The 19,061-nt window shown below is 44.5% G+C and overlaps 2 protein-coding genes across 5 annotated transcripts in view; one reads left to right on the top strand and one right to left on the bottom strand.

The window, feature by feature from the left end:
- Positions 1–499: 499 nt before the first annotated feature.
- RSRC2 (arginine and serine rich coiled-coil 2) lies at positions 500–9,810 on the bottom strand. 4 transcript variants are annotated; one of them, XM_063315697.1, is made up of 10 exons: positions 9,678–9,810; positions 7,239–7,395; positions 6,810–6,853; positions 4,441–4,653; positions 3,693–3,836; positions 3,414–3,536; positions 2,643–2,722; positions 2,177–2,409; positions 1,616–1,705; positions 500–1,132 (listed from the first exon to the last, which is right to left on the bottom strand). In XM_063315697.1, the coding sequence occupies exons 2-10, from the start codon at positions 7,368–7,370 to the stop codon at positions 950–952; spliced, it is 1,242 nt and encodes a 413-aa protein (XP_063171767.1). In that variant the 5' UTR covers positions 7,371–7,395; positions 9,678–9,810; the 3' UTR covers positions 500–949. The 4 variants fall into 4 exon arrangements, with proteins under 4 accessions (XP_063171767.1, XP_063171766.1, XP_063171768.1 ...); XM_063315696.1 differs by having other exon boundaries at positions 4,441–4,631; positions 9,678–9,802; XM_063315698.1 differs by lacking the exon at positions 9,678–9,810 and adding an exon at positions 6,012–6,089 and having other exon boundaries at positions 7,239–7,322.
- A 746-nt stretch (positions 9,811–10,556) lies between these two features.
- KNTC1 (kinetochore associated 1) overlaps positions 10,557–19,061 on the top strand; it is a 31,702-nt gene continuing 23,197 nt past the window's right edge. Inside the window, exons 1-15 of the mRNA XM_063315958.1 lie at positions 10,557–10,641; positions 11,369–11,521; positions 11,938–12,058; positions 12,965–13,080; positions 13,603–13,675; positions 13,983–14,060; positions 14,374–14,408; positions 15,102–15,212; positions 15,691–15,784; positions 16,263–16,315; positions 17,172–17,284; positions 17,883–17,940; positions 18,057–18,155; positions 18,455–18,498; positions 18,582–18,647. Of these exons, the coding sequence (XP_063172028.1) occupies positions 11,390–11,521; positions 11,938–12,058; positions 12,965–13,080; positions 13,603–13,675; positions 13,983–14,060; positions 14,374–14,408; positions 15,102–15,212; positions 15,691–15,784; positions 16,263–16,315; positions 17,172–17,284; positions 17,883–17,940; positions 18,057–18,155; positions 18,455–18,498; positions 18,582–18,647 (1,193 nt within the window). The 5' untranslated portion in view covers positions 10,557–10,641; positions 11,369–11,389. The remainder of the gene's footprint in view (positions 10,642–11,368; positions 11,522–11,937; positions 12,059–12,964; positions 13,081–13,602; positions 13,676–13,982; positions 14,061–14,373; positions 14,409–15,101; positions 15,213–15,690; positions 15,785–16,262; positions 16,316–17,171; positions 17,285–17,882; positions 17,941–18,056; positions 18,156–18,454; positions 18,499–18,581; positions 18,648–19,061) is intronic.

The following is a 19,061-nucleotide window of genomic DNA, read 5'->3' on the forward strand; positions in this document are numbered from 1 at the left end:
AAACATTTTGCTTTTTACGTTTGAGCAAACAGTATGTTTTAATGGCCATTGCCGTGTTAGGAAGTCTCTTTAGGGAGCTTCATTTCTCTGTTCTTAAATTGAGTCGACAAACCCGCATCCCATGCCTTGAAACAAAGCAGGAGGGGCAAGTGTTGAGCTACTCAAAATGGGAAGCCTAAGCTAGTTCAACTGAATGTTGTTGCTAAAGTGGTTGGAGGTAGTCTTGCTGTATCACAGAACAAAACGGGATAAAGCAGGAACTACAGGGCAGAGAATTGGGATCTGAGGGCAGAGCATCATCTATTGGGATGAAGTATTTTGGTCTAGCTAACCAATAAGTAACGCTTATTCAATACTAAAACCTGCAGCATACATCACCCTCTACTTTACTTCCTTCAGCTCCACCCTCTACTTTTCTACACTGGGGTGAGCATTTTTCCAACAAATTAAAGACATTGCATGAAGTTAAGCTTGAAATGATTTATCCAGTAAACTTAAATGCAACCCTATTTGAGAAAAACATGTTTATTAACCAGGTTGTTGCACTGCATTATGTACCCACTGGCCCAATCTGCTAGTTTAACACCAATACAATGTGTTTTATGTTTCAAGAGTTGAAGATAACTGTACAAGTTCAAAGTACAAAAGTACACAAGACAGTGGACACAAAATATCCATGTATGAGTTCACCCTCAGCTGTTCTGCTTTAAAACCACAGAACTAGAAACGTCCTTCCAGAGCTCTGCCGTGTATAGTGGAAGTGAGTATAACCTGATTACAACATGGAACACCGGTTGTCGCTGATCTGAGATTTACAAAAATTGCAATGTCAATAAATTAAAGTCAACGTAACACCCATGCAAGCTAAGATGCTAGCTCCTGGTGAACAAGGACCCAACACCTGAACAAGAATCTTGGTCAAAGTCTCGAGCTGTCGGATGACGTCTCTTCAAACAGTGTCCATTCCTCGCATTGAAGATGTAAAGCCCAATCCCATTCCTCTTTGGGTGTGTGTTTGTGACCTTGCCATTTCGTACTGTGCGTCAAGATTTCGGAATACTTCTTCTTGCTGTTTCAAAGTCTTGTAACTTTCTTCATCGACTGAACTGCCACCCCCGGCTTCCTCCTCACTCTAGAGGAAACAGACGAGAAGGGTCAATGGAGGTGGCGCTGAACTATTTGGCTCTGAGGCAAGTCATTCAACTCAACAATAGCCTATCAGAAAGATTCGGATGTAAAGCTTTGCAAAGGACTTGCTACTAGAAGTCTCAGTTAACGTTCTCGTAACTTTCACCAGGTACCAAGTGGTGGAGCAGCAGCAGCACTCTCCCCCCACCTCAGCGCCTCCAAATCTACTCTGAAAAGCTGGAGGAACTCGAGTGCTTACGGGCCCTGCGAGGGTGAGAGCAGATCCCCGAGAGATTGTCTTGATCCATTTCGGTGCTTCCCAGGGTTTAAGCCCATCTATTACTTTCTCCAGCCACATCAAGAACCTCACTTCACCCTAAGGGCAACTCTGAAGTTTATTCCACAGCCTGTATGCCTTCCAAGACCATACAGGTCTCGCCACACTGATCTTTCTGGCGTAAAGACAGCTCATTTCAGAGACACCTACCTTAATACCCATCAACTTTCTAAACTTGACATTTTGGTCCTTATTCCCAAAGTTCAGTTTCTCCCAGATTTCTGCAGATTGCGATTTATCCTATAAAAACATAAAAGGAGTACATTTTTATAGGTTGCATACAGAAGTGTATTCATACTGTGAAAGAACCACCACTAAAAAAAGCCAGCATGTAGCAACTGGCAAAAGATTCCTCACACACATAGGCAGTTTACTATTTTTCACCATTCCTCTAACCCAGTGTTTCTCAACAACTTCTGAGGACTTCAACTCCCAGAATTCCCCAGTCTAACCTGTTCACCCCCCTTTGCTCTCCCCTTCAAACTTCTAGCAAGACCCACTCGGCATCTAGTTACCGCATCACACTTGGCTGGCTGTGCAGGAGCCCCTCAAAGCTATTCCCTAAAACATGAATCCCACCATAGAATTCCCCAAATCCCCAAACCTTCATGAGCTGCAGCACCAGGTGTGGCCCTGATCTGCCCTTGAAAACGTTATGGTGCAGACATCCCACCGGTAACTGCCTAGCAATAAAGCAGCAAAGAGGGTTACCCCTTCTTTTTTGCCCTGCCACAGCATCTTCCTCTTCTTTTCTTGCTCGGCAAACTTCATGGGGTTCACCGCTGCTGGATTGTAGTAGCTTGGGACGGCTATCCCCGTCTCTGCCAGAGCCTTCGCCTGCAGGGCTGCCATCTGAGCTGCCATGGCTATTTGAGGAGTGACCTGCGTCCCGGAGGCCAGGAGAGCTGCAACATTGATGACCGAACCCCCGGTGGCAGCTGCCGCTGAAACCAATGGTACAACATTTTTCTTCTGACACACAAGCTTTGCTATTCATGAAAAAATAGTACAAACTCTTGGCAGACAGCTTTTACCCAAGCATGCACCATCCTCTTTTTCTGGTTTATGTATTTTGAAAAATGGGAGTAGAGGAGAAGAGATCTCTAGAGATGTATCAAAATGAAATAAAATGGTGAAACGTAATAACTTCATTTCTTTTAAACAGAAGTTCAATTACCAGCAGCCATTTCCTGTTGCTTCTGCTTTTCAACCAGTTCTTTCTCTCTCTGTTCTTGCAGTTTTTTTGCTCTTTCCAACCTAGGAGTAATAATGCAGAAATACGTCAAAAGGGAGACTCATTCCCCCACCCCAATACCTGTTCATTTAAAAACAAAACAGCAAGGAGAATATAATTCCTGAAAAAGCTGCACACGAGTCACAGACTACCTAATACGAGTACTTTTGTTTGTTAAAGGTAAAGGTTTCCCTTGACATGAAGTCTAGTCGTGTCCGACTCTAGGGGGCGGTGCTCATCTCCCTTTCGAAGCCGAAGAGCTGGCGTTTGTCCGTAGACACTTCCTCCGTGGTCGTGTGGCCAGCATGACTAAATGGAACGCCGTTACCTGCCCGCCGAAGCAGTACCTATTAATCTACTCACATGTGCATGTTTTCGAACTGCTAGGTTGGCAGGAGCTGGGACGAGCAACGGGAGCTCACTCCGTCACGCGGATTTGAACCGCCAACCTTCTGATCGGGCCAGCTCAGCGGTTTAACCCGCAGCGCCACCGCGTCCCTAGTTACTTTTGTTTGCTACTGCTGCTGCTGAATTCAATTTCAACAGAGACGTTTGATGACAATGACAGGGGGCTGAAGTACTTTCCCACTTCCAGTTTTATGGGGATTATTAACGGGGGGGGGGCGCTTACCACGGCGTCCTTGTCATCACTTAGAAAAGATCAAAGAAAACTACCATCGAGGGATGTAAAAATCTGGGAGAAAAGCCTCACACCTCCTGGCCAACGCTTCCTGCGCATCCATCGCTGTGTTTCGCCCCCTAAAGGGAGGGGGACTAGGAGTCCGGCTGTGACTTCTGCTGAACCTTCGTGGCTTTTCCGGTCTCTTCTTCCTTTCCCTGTGCAGAACCGTACATTAAGACCGCAGTTCCGTTGGGTTCTTGCTTCACAGTTACTTCTCTGACTGTAAAGTAACCTGAACAGCGCCTTCCCCCATTCGCTATCGCATCCCCTCGGCTGACCATTTTCATGCCCAACAACAAGCATCAACATACCTGCTCCTGCTCCTGGATCTGCTCCTGCTGCGACTTCTGTGTCTGTGTCTGGATCTGGATCTGGATCTGGATCTCACTCGCCGCTTTTTATCTCGACTGCGGGAGCGGGACTTTTTTCTATCACGGCTTCTGCTACGGTGACGCCTGGAATCACATGCCAAATTCCTGTTAACCTTTCCAAGCTTGACTATCCCCTTTAATTACAGCCATATAAAATAGGAATTATCTGCATTATTGTCTGTTTAAGAGAGTATATTAAAAAACAAAGGTAACCGAGAAAGCCTTTAGGCTTCCATCAAACAGCAGACTTTCGCCTGAAAACAGGGCAAAAACACTACTCGGCACTGCCGTTCTACAGAAAAAATTACTGGCACAGGTTAAGGACTTGACCTAACTACTATATCTGATATAAGAAAAGTGGCCCAACATACTGCCTGCATAACCCCCCGCCCCATCGCGCCCCACCCCACCCTAGTAAGCATAACAGCTTGGATCTAGGCTGAAGACACAAACCGTTACAGCAAAATCCAGCTATAAAGACACACAATGCTGCACTGTCACTGCACAAAGACATGCTGAGGCAACTGTTTAGAGTGAGAGTATGCGAGAGGTTAGAAGACAATTAACAACATCCACTAAGTTGGAACGCTCAAGGTTCACACCGGGCACAGTCACATCCTTTGGGAGTGGGATCCACAGTCTCCTGAACCCTCCCCAAATAAACATCATGGAAAAGCTATCTATCTACCTTTCACGAGATCGCGACCTTGAATGGCTTCGCCCTCTCGAGGCCTTCCTCTCCTTACGCTTATGCCGATCCTCGCCGTTCTCGGAAGAGTTCAGGCTTTCCCTCCCTTTATCTGAAGAGTGGTCTTTATCGTTATGCTCTTCGGATTTGTGCTTCTTAGAGGACTTCTCTTTGGACCCGTGTCTTCGTGCCTGTTTTAAGAAGAAGTTGGTTCTTTCAGGAAAATAGTGCAACAAAAAGAGTTAGTATGGGCATTGGAAGAGCAAGAATGATATGTTGTGATGCAACATTAGTAACCTTAGGAGCGTGGCCCAGTCAACTGCGATGGCTTTAACACCACCATCTACACTATCGTTCCTCCCCACCCCTACTTGACTTAAATCTTGCTCCACAAGGCTAAAGCATCTCCTGCCACAGCTAGTTTTACATCATGAGGCAGAACAGCTGTTCTCTGAGCGTTTGGTGGCCTTGTCCACAAAAGGGAATGCATTTGTCTCTAGGCACCCCAGAGAAATCGTCTGAGTGCACACAGGATGAGACCCGTGAAAAAGATGTGTGTCAAAGCTCATCAGGCAACACGGCAGGAGATCTACTGGCCAGCCTTCTACAACATCCAAACTGACGTTTGGTTGTACAGTGGACCCTCAGTCTAAAAGGACAGCCAGCTCTTGCTTTGAACTTGCAACGATCTGGGCTCTTTTGTAGCAGACTTTTTACCATTCAGCATTTGGGTTCTCTGAAATTTGGGTAAAGATTTTCTGCAGCTTTCCTTTTCTGTACTTTTACTGCAGAGATGTTTTTCTCTACAAATCGTATTGGAAGTCAAACCCAGAAGCAATTGCACAGGTAATCCTTAAAATTTTCATGTTTATGTCTTCCAGGTCCTAGTAACCTCAATAAAAGCCACTGCTACATACGTATAATTCAATCAACTTCTTGAAGATAGTTAGATATTCACGACACCATCTTATTCTAAGGTAAGCGTTAAGACACTGCAATTACTAACATTTTTTCCCAGGTAAATTTCTAATATGAAACTATTTGGGCAACCACTGAAGATTATTAAAATAAAGAGTGTAAACTGTGTACTTATCACATACCCAAAATGGGAAAAGCTCACAAAGGTGGAACAAAGCCAACTGCCACGGCAGAGGTAGTTTATGGACTAACTGTGGTGGCTGTTTCTCCAAAACCGTGTGATGCCCATATCGTTCCCATCCTCCTTCCTTTCTGATCCCGTAAAATTACTAGGAGAACTAGGAATGACCCTTTACTCAATTAGGCTTTAAGCATTACAGATTAGGACAATCGCCTAAACTAAAGATACTGGGTCAAACAACAACAGAAATATCAAATACTAACAGCAGTTATTCCCCTGGAATTTAAAAGCAAAGTAGTACAGTTCTAACTGGTTTGAAAAATTTCTACATTTTGAGGGGAGACACTTTTTAAAAACATTAACGGAATAATCTTCTAAACATATAGTCTGTACTTTAAAAACACCATTATATCCAATAACTGATTTAAATTTCTTTGCAAGGGAAATATGAGTTTGAATGACTAATAGTTACCTTATCATGAAGTAGGCTTATAATTTTGCTATCTGAGTCTGGAGCGTCTTCAGTTCAGTCTCTTCGCGCATTAGCACGCTGAGTATGATTTATTATAGAAATGTTATCATGTGATCTAAACAATATAGTCAATTTCACAAATACTCTCCTAATTTTTTCCTTTTTTAAACAGAGCTTCCATTGGCAAAGGGGAAAAACGTCCCTGGTCCCACATTAAGAAATTCCATCTAAAGGTATCCAGCAGAACTTAGGTAATCTTCCAGCTACTGCTGATGCTTCTCTGAAACAGCCTCTGCACTGGAGGCCAGTGGTTCCCCTAGCAACGTTATTACTATGGCTGCCTCATCTCGATCCCCTTGCTTTTGCTTCAAGACCGTTTCAGTTTCTGTGACTCCTGATGTATGGCTAAGCCCCACCACAGGAATACTCCAACAACACCCTCACCCAAACAGTGAGAAAAACTTAGGGTGGAGGTGGAATGAGACGGGCAAAAGAACTTTGCAAAAGCTTAGCTGAATTCTGGTGAATGGAAGCTCTGTGGGAATCAGATATATTAAAATGTTTATCATGGTTGTTTCCACAGTAAATCTCCACATGAATTTTTTTTTGGTCAATTATTACCTTTTTGTTATAAAGATGGCTTCACTCATGCTTCTCACTCCAAGCACTTTCTGAACTTACTTTTTTTTTTTTTTGTACTTACCATTTAGACAATTATATCTTAAGATTTATACATGCTATGACATACTGGTAAATATGTCCTGCACAAATACCCAAGCACTACAAAGTATTAATTACCTCTTTGCTTCTGCTCCGGCTTCTGTATTTTTTCCCGTCATTATCTACAGAAGGAAGCGTCTATTAATCATCAAATATAGAATTTAAAAAAGTAATCTGTCTACATTAGTTCCAATCCCAGTGATGTTACTGCTTAAGCTATTTCACTGCAGTTGGAAATGTCAATATTCCCAACCCCCTTCCCAACCCTGATACAAGCTCAATGTAATTCTGAGGTCTGAAATATTTAGTCAATTATCCTGAATATAGAACTCTAAACTTTGAACTTATAATTTAAATTCCAAAAAGCTGCATTTTGATTTTAAATGTTTATTTTAACGATACACAGAGTGCAAAAAATTATCCTCTTAATCAAAGCAGCCATTAAACTACAAGTGTGTCTGTTAACAAAATTTAATAATGGAAACCAACCGCTAGAGGCTTTCATACCTGATTTTCGTTTTCTTTCTCTTGATCGTGAACGCGACCTTGAATAATGGTGTTTTGAAGTTCTAGGTGAACTGGATGCATCTGATCGCTCCTTTTTCTTTTCTCTGTCAGGAGATGATTTCTCTGGGGCATTTGCCTCTCGCTCAGAATCACTAGCCTATGTCAAATGAGATACCTTTTAATATTTGCACTACAGTGACTATCTACTACGCTTCTCAAAGTTACTAATTACTAAGTATCCACATTACTAGTTGCTAAAAGTCTAAAAGCCTCCAAAAACTAGTTTCATAGAAGAGCTTGAATTTATATTGTCCAATCATAACGTTAAACTAAAAAGTTAATCATATTAGTAGGCAGTCTTATTCACAACCCGTAAAGAGCTGATAAAAACAGTCAGAACCCAATGCTTTGTCAGTTCTTCTGCTCTAGAATGGAAACTGCAGGATACCAATTCACAGCAGCTCTTCCTAACCTGACTCTTTTGGAGGAATTGTTTCCTTTAAAAAACCCTAAAAAGTCCAACTCAATGACATCATGGAACACTGGCTCAAGTCTAAGTCCTTGCCTTAAATTACTCAGTCAATCCGCAGCACATATTACAACATGACGATAGACATTTTAATGTGTTTAATTTACTCCCCCTTATACTAAAATACACAATCAATTTTAATAGCATTCTCCAGAAACCAAGTTACCTTCCTCACTCGACTGTTGCAACAAGTCTGAATACCAATTACGTCACTAAATAATTTATCATCAAGCTCAATGAATAAGCTCATAAATGAGTTTGTTTCCATAGGCTAGAGAATACAAGAATGAATGCCAAACCAGCCAACAAAAAAAAAAAGTTTTAGACTGCATTTGACCAACTTGGATTTAGATTTCCCATGAGCCAATTTCTATGCACTGTACTCTCCTCAAAAGACAGCAAATTTTGCTCATTCCCCCACTCCTTTGCAGCCAATTTGTTCCAAAACATTGAAAGGCCCTTTTATAAAACAAAATGAAACCTGCTTCCTCTGCACTCCAGCCTATTACTTCTAGGTGTGAAAAACGAGATACAAAAAATGCAAAGGATTTTATGACTGCAATGTTTTTTCTTGGAACTAAAACCTGTTTATGTTTTAAGATTATTCCAAATGAACTAAATCCTAGCTGAGAATAGAGCCGCTAACTGGAGCCGTACGACCCAAGGATTTTAAAACCAGGTCACAACCAGCATACAACACTGGCAACTAAGAGCAGCTATACATACCGTTACAATGACATAACAAATATATACACACAGACGCACACATACACAGACAAAAAGCCTTGTCGCTAAACAAATGCTAAACAGCTATAGGCCCCTAAACATTTAGTTCTATGCAACCCATTTCATACATTTACTCAGAAGTCTCCGATGCCCACATAATAGGATTGTCAATTTAAAATATTTAACCAGAATACAAGCCCCTCTGAAGTTCAGATTCCCCCCAAGCTGTTAGAACTTGATTCCATGAATTCAATTACAAGTGTCTATTTTGCCCATTCCACCTTGCTTCTAATGCTTCAAAAGTTATCTTTTTCACGGACTACACTCAAAATAGTCAAAGTAAAATGACAGCATGAAAAAAATACAAATAAAGGAAAGCGGGCGAGGGGTGTGTTTTTTCCCTGTTTCACCGGAGGAGAGTGAAATCTGGGGTCACTAAAGGATACCTTAAAGCAGTTAGCGCGGCCTTACACTGAGCATCCTCTTCTTCAGTTGGGAGCGGCTAAAAAGGGCAGCAGCCCAAGTATCCTACTAGTGCTTTTTTTAGCAGCCCCAATTTCGCCCCCACATCTCCAGAGACAGTCACGAAACTCGGCTTGGATGTCAAAGGCTGCCCTGCCCACGCGCACAGGCGCCCTTGCTCGGCCCTATAACGGTACACTCGTCGCACGGGGGCCTCCCCTCCCCTCCCCTCCCCACACCCCCCCGTGCATAACTTCCTCTGGGAGAGCCCAGAGCCTCCGCACCCAGACACCCCGGGCCTCTCCGCAAGGGCGCGCGTTCGCCTGCGCCTCTTTCACTTCAAAAACGCCTCCGACCCACACCCGGGGTCGCTCCCCCGACTTGAAGCCCGCAGAAGACCCTTCTCCACAACCACGCACGCGCGCATTAGGCGGGTCATGCCAGCGCGGGTGCGGAGACGCCAGTTTCCCCCCGTTACGGGGCCGGGAGCAGCGCCTCCGCTCGAGCCCCGCGGGGAGGGAGGCCGCCCCCCCGGGAAGACGGCGCCGGCGAAGCCTCGAGAAGCCGCGCTGGGGGGGCGCCGCCGCCGCCCTCCTCCCCCCGCAGGAGGCCCGTCATGGCGGCCGGGCGCCATCTTGTCTCGCGCTTCCCACCCGAGGCGGCTCCGCCCGCCGCCTGGGCCTCGCCCTGCGCCAGCCCGGGAAGGCGACGGGGAGCCTCACCGCCATGCCGGGGAGCAGGGGAGGGGACGCGGGCCTCCACCGCACCAGCGGGACCTCCGGCTCCTCCTCGGCTTCGGCCCCTCAGCGAGCGACGCGCGGCGACTCCGCAACCGTCCGGCCGAGAAACCCCAACAGCTGGGCCCCGCCCCCCGCTCGGGATGCCCGGATGTAGCCGCGGGGCGGGGGAGCGGCGGGAGGAAGAAGAGCGGCCGTGCGTCTGCGCAGCGGCGGGGGAGGGAGGCGCCGGCGAGGAGCGTAGAGATAGAAATTGTAGAGCGGGCAGCGCTTGTCCTGGAGGTGGCGTTTCTTCTTTAGCTGTTTCTATGGTTTTCCGGCTGGGGTCATACACCTGCACAATGAAAAAGAAACGGTAGCTTTTAAAGCAAAAATATGGTTTGATCTTTCTCTTCCCGTTTTTTTTTATTATTACTCATATTTAGCCACCGCCCATCTCCCCCCAGAAGAGGGACTCTGGGCGGTTTACAATAAAATTTTTCTTAGTGGCTATAATAAACGGACGAAAGCAAGCCTCTCCGGCGTGCTGGACTAATTTTCCCATTATCCCCTCTTGCGCCCAGTCCTCCTCAGTTTTGCCCGTTTAATGGAATGGGAGCTGAATGACCAGCCGAGAGCTTGCGGGGAGCGCCCAGGCGTCCTTCCCATAAAATCAGGGGAATCACAGCGGAGAGGGCACCTCTGCACTGTTCCTATCTCTCGGCCTGGTTGCGGGCCGCCGTTCTCACTGAGGAAGTTTGGCGCGCGCGGACCGCCGTAGCCGGCTGTGCCCCGCCCCGCGGAGAGCAGGGAAAACTCCCGCCAAATCAAAAGGTCCGTTTGAACATCGGCGCGGCTTTCTCGCCTCCTTCCAGGCCGGGGAGCGGCGTCAACTGATAGAATTATCCTGCCGGTGGGCTGCTCTTGCCAGACGCCTTTAAGAGCTGGCTGACAGGTGGGAGTTCAACAGGTGAAGCTTTGCCCAGCGCAGGGGAAGAGACCAGTTGGATGTCTGCCTGCCTGGCGAGTGTCTTGCCAAAAAGTAAATGATCAGCCCACCGGGGAGGCATTTGGGGGAGACTGCACAAAATCATCTCTCCCCCCCACCAATGTAGTACCTTGGGATGTGCACGTATGTTTTGCTTCATAGGTTGTCCTTTGGTTTGATGTAAAAAATCATAATCAAAAAGCTTAAACGGCCTACTTTACAAAAATCCGTGATTAGCTAAGAGAGGTGCAACCCAGAAAAAATGTCATTGTTGCCAGTGGCCGTTGAGTGTTCGTACATGTGTTTATTTGCAGGTTAAAGATGAAGCACTTCTGTTATGCAGCGGCTGGGGAGGTATCCCTGATGCTGTGCTTTCTGCGAAGTAGACTGATGTATGAGCTAAAGAAGGGGAAAAAGCTTTTATTTTTAGAGAAGTTGAGCTCTTGAGTTGAGCTTTTCCTTGAGTGCCAAGAAAAAGGGGCTGTGCCCCCATAAATATTGATTAGGCTGTCAGTGGGCTTCTTGAAGCATGATGAGAATTAGAAAGCCAGGCGCACTGCTTGTGAAAAAAGTCCTTTCTTGCACTGAGAAAAGGTTCCCTATTAAACGTGTGGCATTCCAAACTCAAATCGCCATTTAAAGGCTGTGAGAGATGATTTTACCTTAATGCACCTTGTCGCTTTGTTGTCTGTCTTCCGACGTTCGCCAGACAGAAAGTTTTCCTCCGAAGATGTGGGACGACATCGAGCTTCTGACAAGTGACGATACGGGAAGTGGGCAGCTGAACGTACATTCCAGGCAAGAATGTGGAAGCGCGCTGTATCAGATGAGGACGCTGGCAAAGATAACCTCGTCCCAAAAGGTAGGATCACCTTAATGACCCATCACAGTGGCTCTGGGTGCAGTGGCAAACCACAAGGCTTGAATTGTGACACGCATGCAGTGCCTCTGTATCTTTCCCCAGGGTTGTGTGGTCACTCTCTGCCCCAGGAAAACATACATTTGCTGCGGCAAGTGTGGGTGGGGTGCCGCGAGGTCCCTTTTGCTTTTGAATCCAAAACACTGCTCAGCCTTACTAACCGGAGTGGCTACTATAAAGAGGAAATGCATTGGCTCACACCTCTATCATAGAAAATTGAGTGCATACTAGTTGTTGATAGCTGCACCAGTTCTTTTGTTTTAACCTGTAGACACACAAAAACGCGAATCTCATTGGTTCCTTATGTGTTTTTTCAATCCATGTGGATTATTATGATGGATCCTTTTTTTATCGATCAGGTTTTATCTAACCCGGAATTAAATGCCTACAGTTTGAACGATGGCTGTGTTCTGGTGGCTGACAGAACGGTGGTGGTACTCGACAATATTTGTCAGTCCCTTCAAATGTTTGTTCATTTTGGTGAGTTTCCAGCTGGAGCCAGGAACTATGGCTCTCTGGGTGGGGGCGGACTGCCGTTTTTGTTCCTCTTCCCCCGAGGCTGTGTGGCTACTGGAGTTGGGAGCTCAACTTCTAGGGAGGCACAGAGGCCCACAGCTTGATTTCCAGCTCTGAACTTTGCGCAGTCTTAAACTAAGAGGTCTTTGGGATTACTTCATAAAGCATGAACTCAAACCTTTCAGCATCACACCCTTTCCGTCTTCTTTCTGGAATATCACACTGCGGTTTAAGAATCTATACATAGAGTACTGAAGCCCTGCTAGAAATTCTTTTCCTGTCCTGTTTACCTGGGAACAGAGCAGCCTGGCATCCTCATGAACCCGACAACAGGGTGGGCACAACAGGCTAGACCAGGGGAAAATGAGGTTGGGTAGCTTGTGGTTCAGCACAACCTCTGTGTCTTGTTCACCAAAACTGAGTTGTTGTTTGAACCCTGCCACTAAATCATGTGGTTTGTTTTGACTTAGCACGGGGTTGTGTTAACCTTGTCACCGTGGCAGGGGTATCTGCAGGGTATGGTCAAAAAAGTCAAGATAGTAGCTAGCCTTCAATCACACCGTCACATCTGCCTTTTGGCTTTTTTTAAGCATACCCTGCGGATACCCCTGGTGGTTTGCAAACTGGTTTATGGCTGAGTAAATTCAGCCACTGGCTTATTCAGTGAAGCATGGCAAGCAAATCATGATGTGGGATCACTGTTTAAAAATGCCCTGTTGAACAACGGTGAAATTGAATGTTTTGGGGTCACGCTATTTCCTAGGGTATGTTTTAGTCATTCTGTGATTGTTTTTAAATGTACCGTACTGCACTGTTTTCTTTGGGGTTCTGATCATTGCTCAGAGTAAACTGGCTTTTTTAACCTTTCAGAAACAGAGGTGGATGTTGTTGGCTTGTGTCAAGAAGGGCAATTCCTTGTCGCAGGCGAGAGAAGTGGGAACTTGCACCTGATTCAAGTATCTTCAAAGCAGACCGTGCTAACTAAGGCATGTAGCTTATTTCTTGCCTCTTCCTGTAAAGAATGGAACTTCTTGCATTTGAGAAATAATACATAATGCTAAGCTACAGTTTTAGCCCAACGTGTGGAAGTTCTGAGCTCACACATTCCCTAATCCTGTTTCTCTTTCAGCACATTTGTAAAGAGATTAAAAGTTTTGGTTTTTTTCTTGCGGAAACAAAACAAGCTGAGGTCGTTCACTGATGTTTGTGGCAGACCTCTTTCTCTGAAACACAGTTAACTTTAACCACAACGATAACAACCAAGTTGAAAATGGAATTAAAGTGTTCCCCTTCTCTTCATGCTCCTGTGCTGATGAAGTAGAAAATGTGAACCCTCAAGTTTGTGCATTCTCTGAAGATTTTTTCAGTTTTTCACACAAACTGCACCAGATCCACTTGAAACGTTCAGTCTTTATCAGTATACGAAGACATATAAAATCATTATTTAAACCCTCTTCCAACGACCACCTGTAGTTACAGTGATGCTTTTTTTGTGAATCCGTGTCTAGGGGTTAGTTCAAAGTTCTTCAGATGAAAAGGCCTTTTTGGATCTTATTCTAGAAATGGACAGTTCTGTTGAAGGTAAGATTGGTACTTCGAAAATATCCTTTGTAAGTCACGGTGGTCACACCGCAGAATTCGGCCCATGAAGAAGCTCATAAGCATTTTCTTGCTTTGTTCTGTGAATCTTAAAATTGGGTTTCTGCTTAGGTACCCAACTACATCGTGCCACTTTTCTGCCCTTGTTCAGTGCTAAAAGGAAGCCAGAGTAGATTTGTTTTCATTCCTTGTTCACAGTTTGAGAGAGGGTATTCCTTGACTCAGAGGTACGTAGTCGGAGGATCTGGATTGGCAATGCTGCTTGATACTTTCTCTGGTTATCTTGTAGGTAACTATCATGCATTTATTCTGACCAACAAAGGCTTTTTCTGTATCATGCATCTTCCACTTGCCAACATTCAGAAAGGTAAGCCGGCCCTGTGTAGATTCCAGGCATACTGGACGTTAAGAGATGAAACTTTCCTTTTCGTATTTTCGATAAACGTCTTACATCGATTATCTGAATATTGCAGATAGGGCTGGTGGCAGTTGCATTCGCATATCCTGCTGAGCGAGAGCCTGTTGTGTGATTCAGCCTGTGTGTGTTTTTCTGGGTGTTTTGTGAAGTAAAAATAAGAAAATGTTGAACAAATATGTGATGACTAAACTTTACCCCAAAAAAAACACCTTTGTTTTTCTAAAGCGTTTCTGATAAAATACAAATGTTTTTCTTTATGCAGCAATTATCGAAATGGACATCAGTACTGCAAAGAAGGTATCTGAAACTTTTGATTGTTATTACTGTGTGCTTCGCTTAAAAAAAACCTGAGTGCAGTTCAGAGCCAGAGCGATACCTTTTCCAAATTTAGATCTCCCTTTTCTCCTCCACTCCCCACTAAGGCAGTGGCTTCTTGTATATGCTTTGGAGGCTCTGCAGATGAATTCGTGCTTCTTTGTGGTAGAACCTTCTTTGCCCTGTTTCCTTCTGGCCTGTTAAGCCTTGGAATAGCAGCTGTTTTCGGTCTGACTAATTCCAGGAAGGGAAACTTTTTACAGGCTTCTGCCACGTGCCCCACACGGAAGAAAGCCAGGCATATCATACCTTAAAATATATGGTAGCATCTCCTTCAAGCTAAGCTCTACTCCTGGCCGTTTTTTGAGCAGCAATTCAAAAACGGTTTGTACTGACCCGATTTGCCAGGCGCTGCCAAGGTAAGCGCACATAAAAATAGAGGCCGAGCGCCAACTTGAGAGGCGTTCTCTCTTTTCAGACGGTACTTGCTGAGGCCCAAGCATGCCCCGTTTAGACCCAGCACAGACATGCCTCTTGCTTGAAAAATAAATTATGTGCACCTAAGTTTAACAGATGAGTTGAGGAACCTCACAGTTCTTATACCGGACCTTACCGCATCTCCTAAAGTCTCAGTTACGGTTTCTAGACAATCTGAACGGCTGTCTTGTCTTCCAGCTACAAAGCCAGGTGGAAGCATGTTTCATTTCAGCGGAAGGTTATCACACCGCTGGCTGCCTTGCTTCTGTGACGAAGGACACCGCCAACAGCTTTGGTCTGATAATAGGGGTAACAAAAACATTATCTGAATGCTTCTTAAGGTAAAATTTCCTGTGGGTTTCTCCAGGGCAGTGGGCTTTCTTTCAAGAGCATGGAGATTATCACCCATTCCGTCCTAGAAACTCATTTACTCTCTTTAGAAAGCATTGCCCGACCTAAGCCTTTTTTTCTGTGCCTCTCCGAAGCAGCTCCCCCAATTGTTTTTCTTTCTTTTTCAAAAACCAAGTAAGCGGCAAAATTACAGTCCGCTTCTTAAACGCTGTATGTATGAGCAGCAGCTTTCTACAAGGCATTTAGCCCTGAATTCAGAGTAGGAAAAGTTAGCCCTTTTGATCGGACTCGGATCTACCCGTCTTGAGGATCTGTGGCCTAAGGATATCACCTTTTAGATGCTGACCTGAGAATGGACAGGAGTTGGACTGATCTGCAAACTCCTGCCTTGAAGCAAATGTGTGGGTTTCTGATATCAATGTTTGCTTTCTTCAAGGGCGTTGGTGACTGTGCAATATCTGTATGGGAGGTGAGCCCTAATAAAAAGCTGGTTTCTATTCAAAATGTTGCTGATTCAAGCATGATTAAAGGTATGAGCTTCTGACATTTGTAGGCCTACAGATTTTTACAGGAGTGTTTAGATTTTTCAAAGTTTGGGGGACTTGTTTAAAGGGACAAAAGTTATCTAAAATGCCTTATTTGCTTGTATTCGTTAATATAACGCTTATGATAATAAGCTGTTACTTTTGTTTTTCTTTGGCTTTTTAAAAATTCAATTATCATGGGAGGGATAAGTCTGGGAATTTTAGAGAATGGATAAGGAAGGTACAATTTATATTCCTTCACTGCTAGAAGACTGGCAAAGCACCTTTCCTCCCATCCCCAAGCCCCCACGTATGTTTCTTTAACTTTTAGTAGATCCGCTCATCATTTTTAAGCTCTTCTCTATTAGCATGATCTTTATTTGTAACGCTGCCCTTAGAGTCTTTACAGTTCACGTTTCAAATACTTGGCTTTCTAAGTACAAAACGTATCTTTTCTTTTTTAATGGTTTGTTCTATTCTCCAGCTGCAAAGAAGCTTCAAGTTGTGGAGAACTTGCTGTTCGTCCTAGATAATGAGGCATGTATGCTTGCATTTATTTTAGAAATACCTTTGTGGAGAAGCTCTGTTCCACAGCTTTCAGCAAGCTAAACTTAATCATCACTGGTACATGAAAAACTCTTTAATATTTGCATAGTGCTGCTTAACACAAGCTACATTCACCTAGGATGTCTTTAACCATAGTTTCTCACTGCATCTAAACAAGTAAACTCTGGTTAAAAGCTTTGGAGCAAGCCAGGGATCTTAAACTAATCAGAATGCATTGTTTAATGCTTATGCTGAAGCTGATAATCATAGATTTCTAATTTAGATGAAACAGGACCCTGGCTAATTTAAGAATCTGCTTCTTTTTCTTTTCTGCTTCTTTATGGAAATGCCTGTAAGCCACTGTTTGGCCAAGATGCTACTTCTGTTTGCTCACGTTGCAAATGAGAAAGAGGCCCTCCATGCAAATGGAGCATCCAGCCAAGATACCTTCAGTCAAATGTGTCCTTTATTTTAATATTTATTTTTTTAAAAATCACTGGTGATCTCTTGTTTACCTCCTGTTTTAAAGAGGCCAGTTTTCATTTTAAAAGATTGATCTTTTAACATTTTAAAGGTGCTGATGGAGGATCTTAATCTTCATGATCTTTTAACAGATCCTGAGAGTGAAGTTGGCGTCATTGGCCTTGAATTTCTTACCAGAAGGGCAATGGTTAAAAATTTGTAGTTTTATTCTGTGAATAAATAGTCTGATGACTTTTGCATTGGGCTAGTAGACCACTGGTTTCATCATATGAGAAATTTAAGTAGCCCAAACCTATATGCTTGTGGCAAACCGTTTTTGCTATACCATGTAAATGTCAAAATATTTTTCCTTTCTTTCTTGCAGGACGTGCTGTCCTTGTGGGACATCCACTCGCTTACTCTGACGTGGGACTGCCCTTTAGTTCCCATTGAAGAATTTCTTTTGACCTCAGAATCAGATTTTTCCACAGGAGCAGGGTAAACTGTCCCCTCAGGGCGCATCCCGCGAGAAGCGTAGGCCAAAAGGGTGCTCTTCGGACCTTCTTCCTCTCTTTCTCCTATAGGCCGTAAATGTCAGCAGGAGGAATAAAAAGGCACCCCATCTCCCATAAGGAGTTCCTTTAGATACAGGTAGTCCTTGCTTAATGACCGTTCATTTAATGATGGTCCAAAGTTACGACAGCCTCGGAAAAAGCGCTTCATGACCTGCACTCACAGACCTGTTGCAAAAAACGTCCATTGGGGAAGCTGGATTCGCTTAACGACCATCATAAAAATGGTCGTAAAATCGGGTCCGGTCATGTGGTAAGTGCTTAACGACCACGCTGCTTAGCAACCTGTTTTCCAGACCCTGCTGTGGTGGTTAAGTGAGGACTACCTGTACTGCACACAGAAAGACTTTGCGGAGCCTTCTGTCTAGAGGCCTGTGAAAAATGTCAGCCTTCCCTGGGTGGGGGCCTGGCTCATTTCAACGATCAGCTTCTCACTAAGAAGGAAATGGCTTTAGACGGGACGGACCTGCAACCTTTAATGGTCACTGGATGCTTTTCCCCCTTTCTTTCTCCTCTCTCTCAAGACTGGGGACTGCCAATCTTAAGCTGGTTGCCCTGACAACACCGGACTACGTCGAACAGGTACTCCCCTCTAGCCTTTAGCAAAGATTTCTTCCGTGTAGCCTGATTGACCTTTGACTACAAAAGCGTTTCTGCCTAGCGAGGGCTTTTTTCTTACGATCTTCCTTTCTTGTTAGATGAAGAGCATTGTGGTTTTTTCACTGCCTGCCATGCACCAGCTCTACGCCTTGGAAGTCACTCCCGCTTCCACACTGGTTCAGGGTGTAATAAATACGGTAGGTATTTGATCTTTGATGCTCAGTAAACAGTGGGTGAGGAAACGTGAACAGGAAACCAGTTCTATGGGGAACTTGCATTGGATTTGAAATAAAATCACTGTTTTGCCCAGCCAAATTGTTCTGCTTTCAAATCGGTCTGCCTGGTCATCCCAGCTTGTGGGCTTTTGAATTCACATACTGTGCTACGCTGCGGTTTGTCTGCCAATGGCTTTGTGATAAACCACCTAGCTGGTTATTATCCCATTAAAGTGACTCAGAAGGAGCCACATGCCTTCTAAGCCTTGTTTATCCCGCAGGATACAATTTACTTTATGGAGGGAATGTATGAAAACAACCAAAAGTAAGTTTGCTCTTGAAATAAACATGAGTCTGTGTTTCCCATTGTTGCTACAGCTCTATTTTTAACCAAGTGTTCGTTTCTAGGTCTTCGACTGATCCGGTCTCACTCCTGCTAATAAGAAGCTTAACAGAAGCCTTACCTGAGAACAGGTGACTGTATATTTTGGCTGTTGGCACTGCTCAGATGTCAGATGTGAGCCCTGGGCCATAATTAAGTGAAAGCCAGCAACTTTTAAGTCCTTTGGATTTCATTGGAGAGATTTCCTGTCCATGCAGCATTCTTCCTTTTGAAACCGGTAGGATTAAAAGTCCTAGGCAATTTTATTTGGCCGAAAAGCAAGGATCCATGTGCCACTTGCACAATGGTCATCGCTAAGCCTTTGGGTTTGAGACTCAACAATTCTTGCTCAAAGGTTGTATGTTGCAATGCTGAAAAGCAGAATTTTATCCCAGCCAGACCAGTTACGTTTTGGCCATGCAACTGCACGGCAGAATAACTGCAAAGATGAGCTGGAGAGATCTCGCCTTGCTGACGTAAAAGGATTGGTAACGGGGCATCCCGCC

Source organism: Candoia aspera, chromosome 15, assembly GCF_035149785.1.
Source record: "Candoia aspera isolate rCanAsp1 chromosome 15, rCanAsp1.hap2, whole genome shotgun sequence".
Lineage (NCBI taxonomy): Eukaryota > Metazoa > Chordata > Lepidosauria > Squamata > Boidae > Candoia > Candoia aspera.

What these genes read in the sequence shown, in the direction of transcription:
- RSRC2 (XM_063315696.1), bottom strand. An exon ending in AGGTCGCGATCTCGTGAAAG is followed by an intron (nt 3,837 to 4,440) that starts GTAGATAGATAG and finishes ATGTGATTCCAG; the next exon opens with GCGTCACCGTAGCAGAAGCC. An exon ending in GCAACAGGAAATGGCTGCTG is followed by an intron (nt 2,410 to 2,642) that starts GTAATTGAACTT and finishes CATTGGTTTCAG; the next exon opens with CGGCAGCTGCCACCGGGGGT.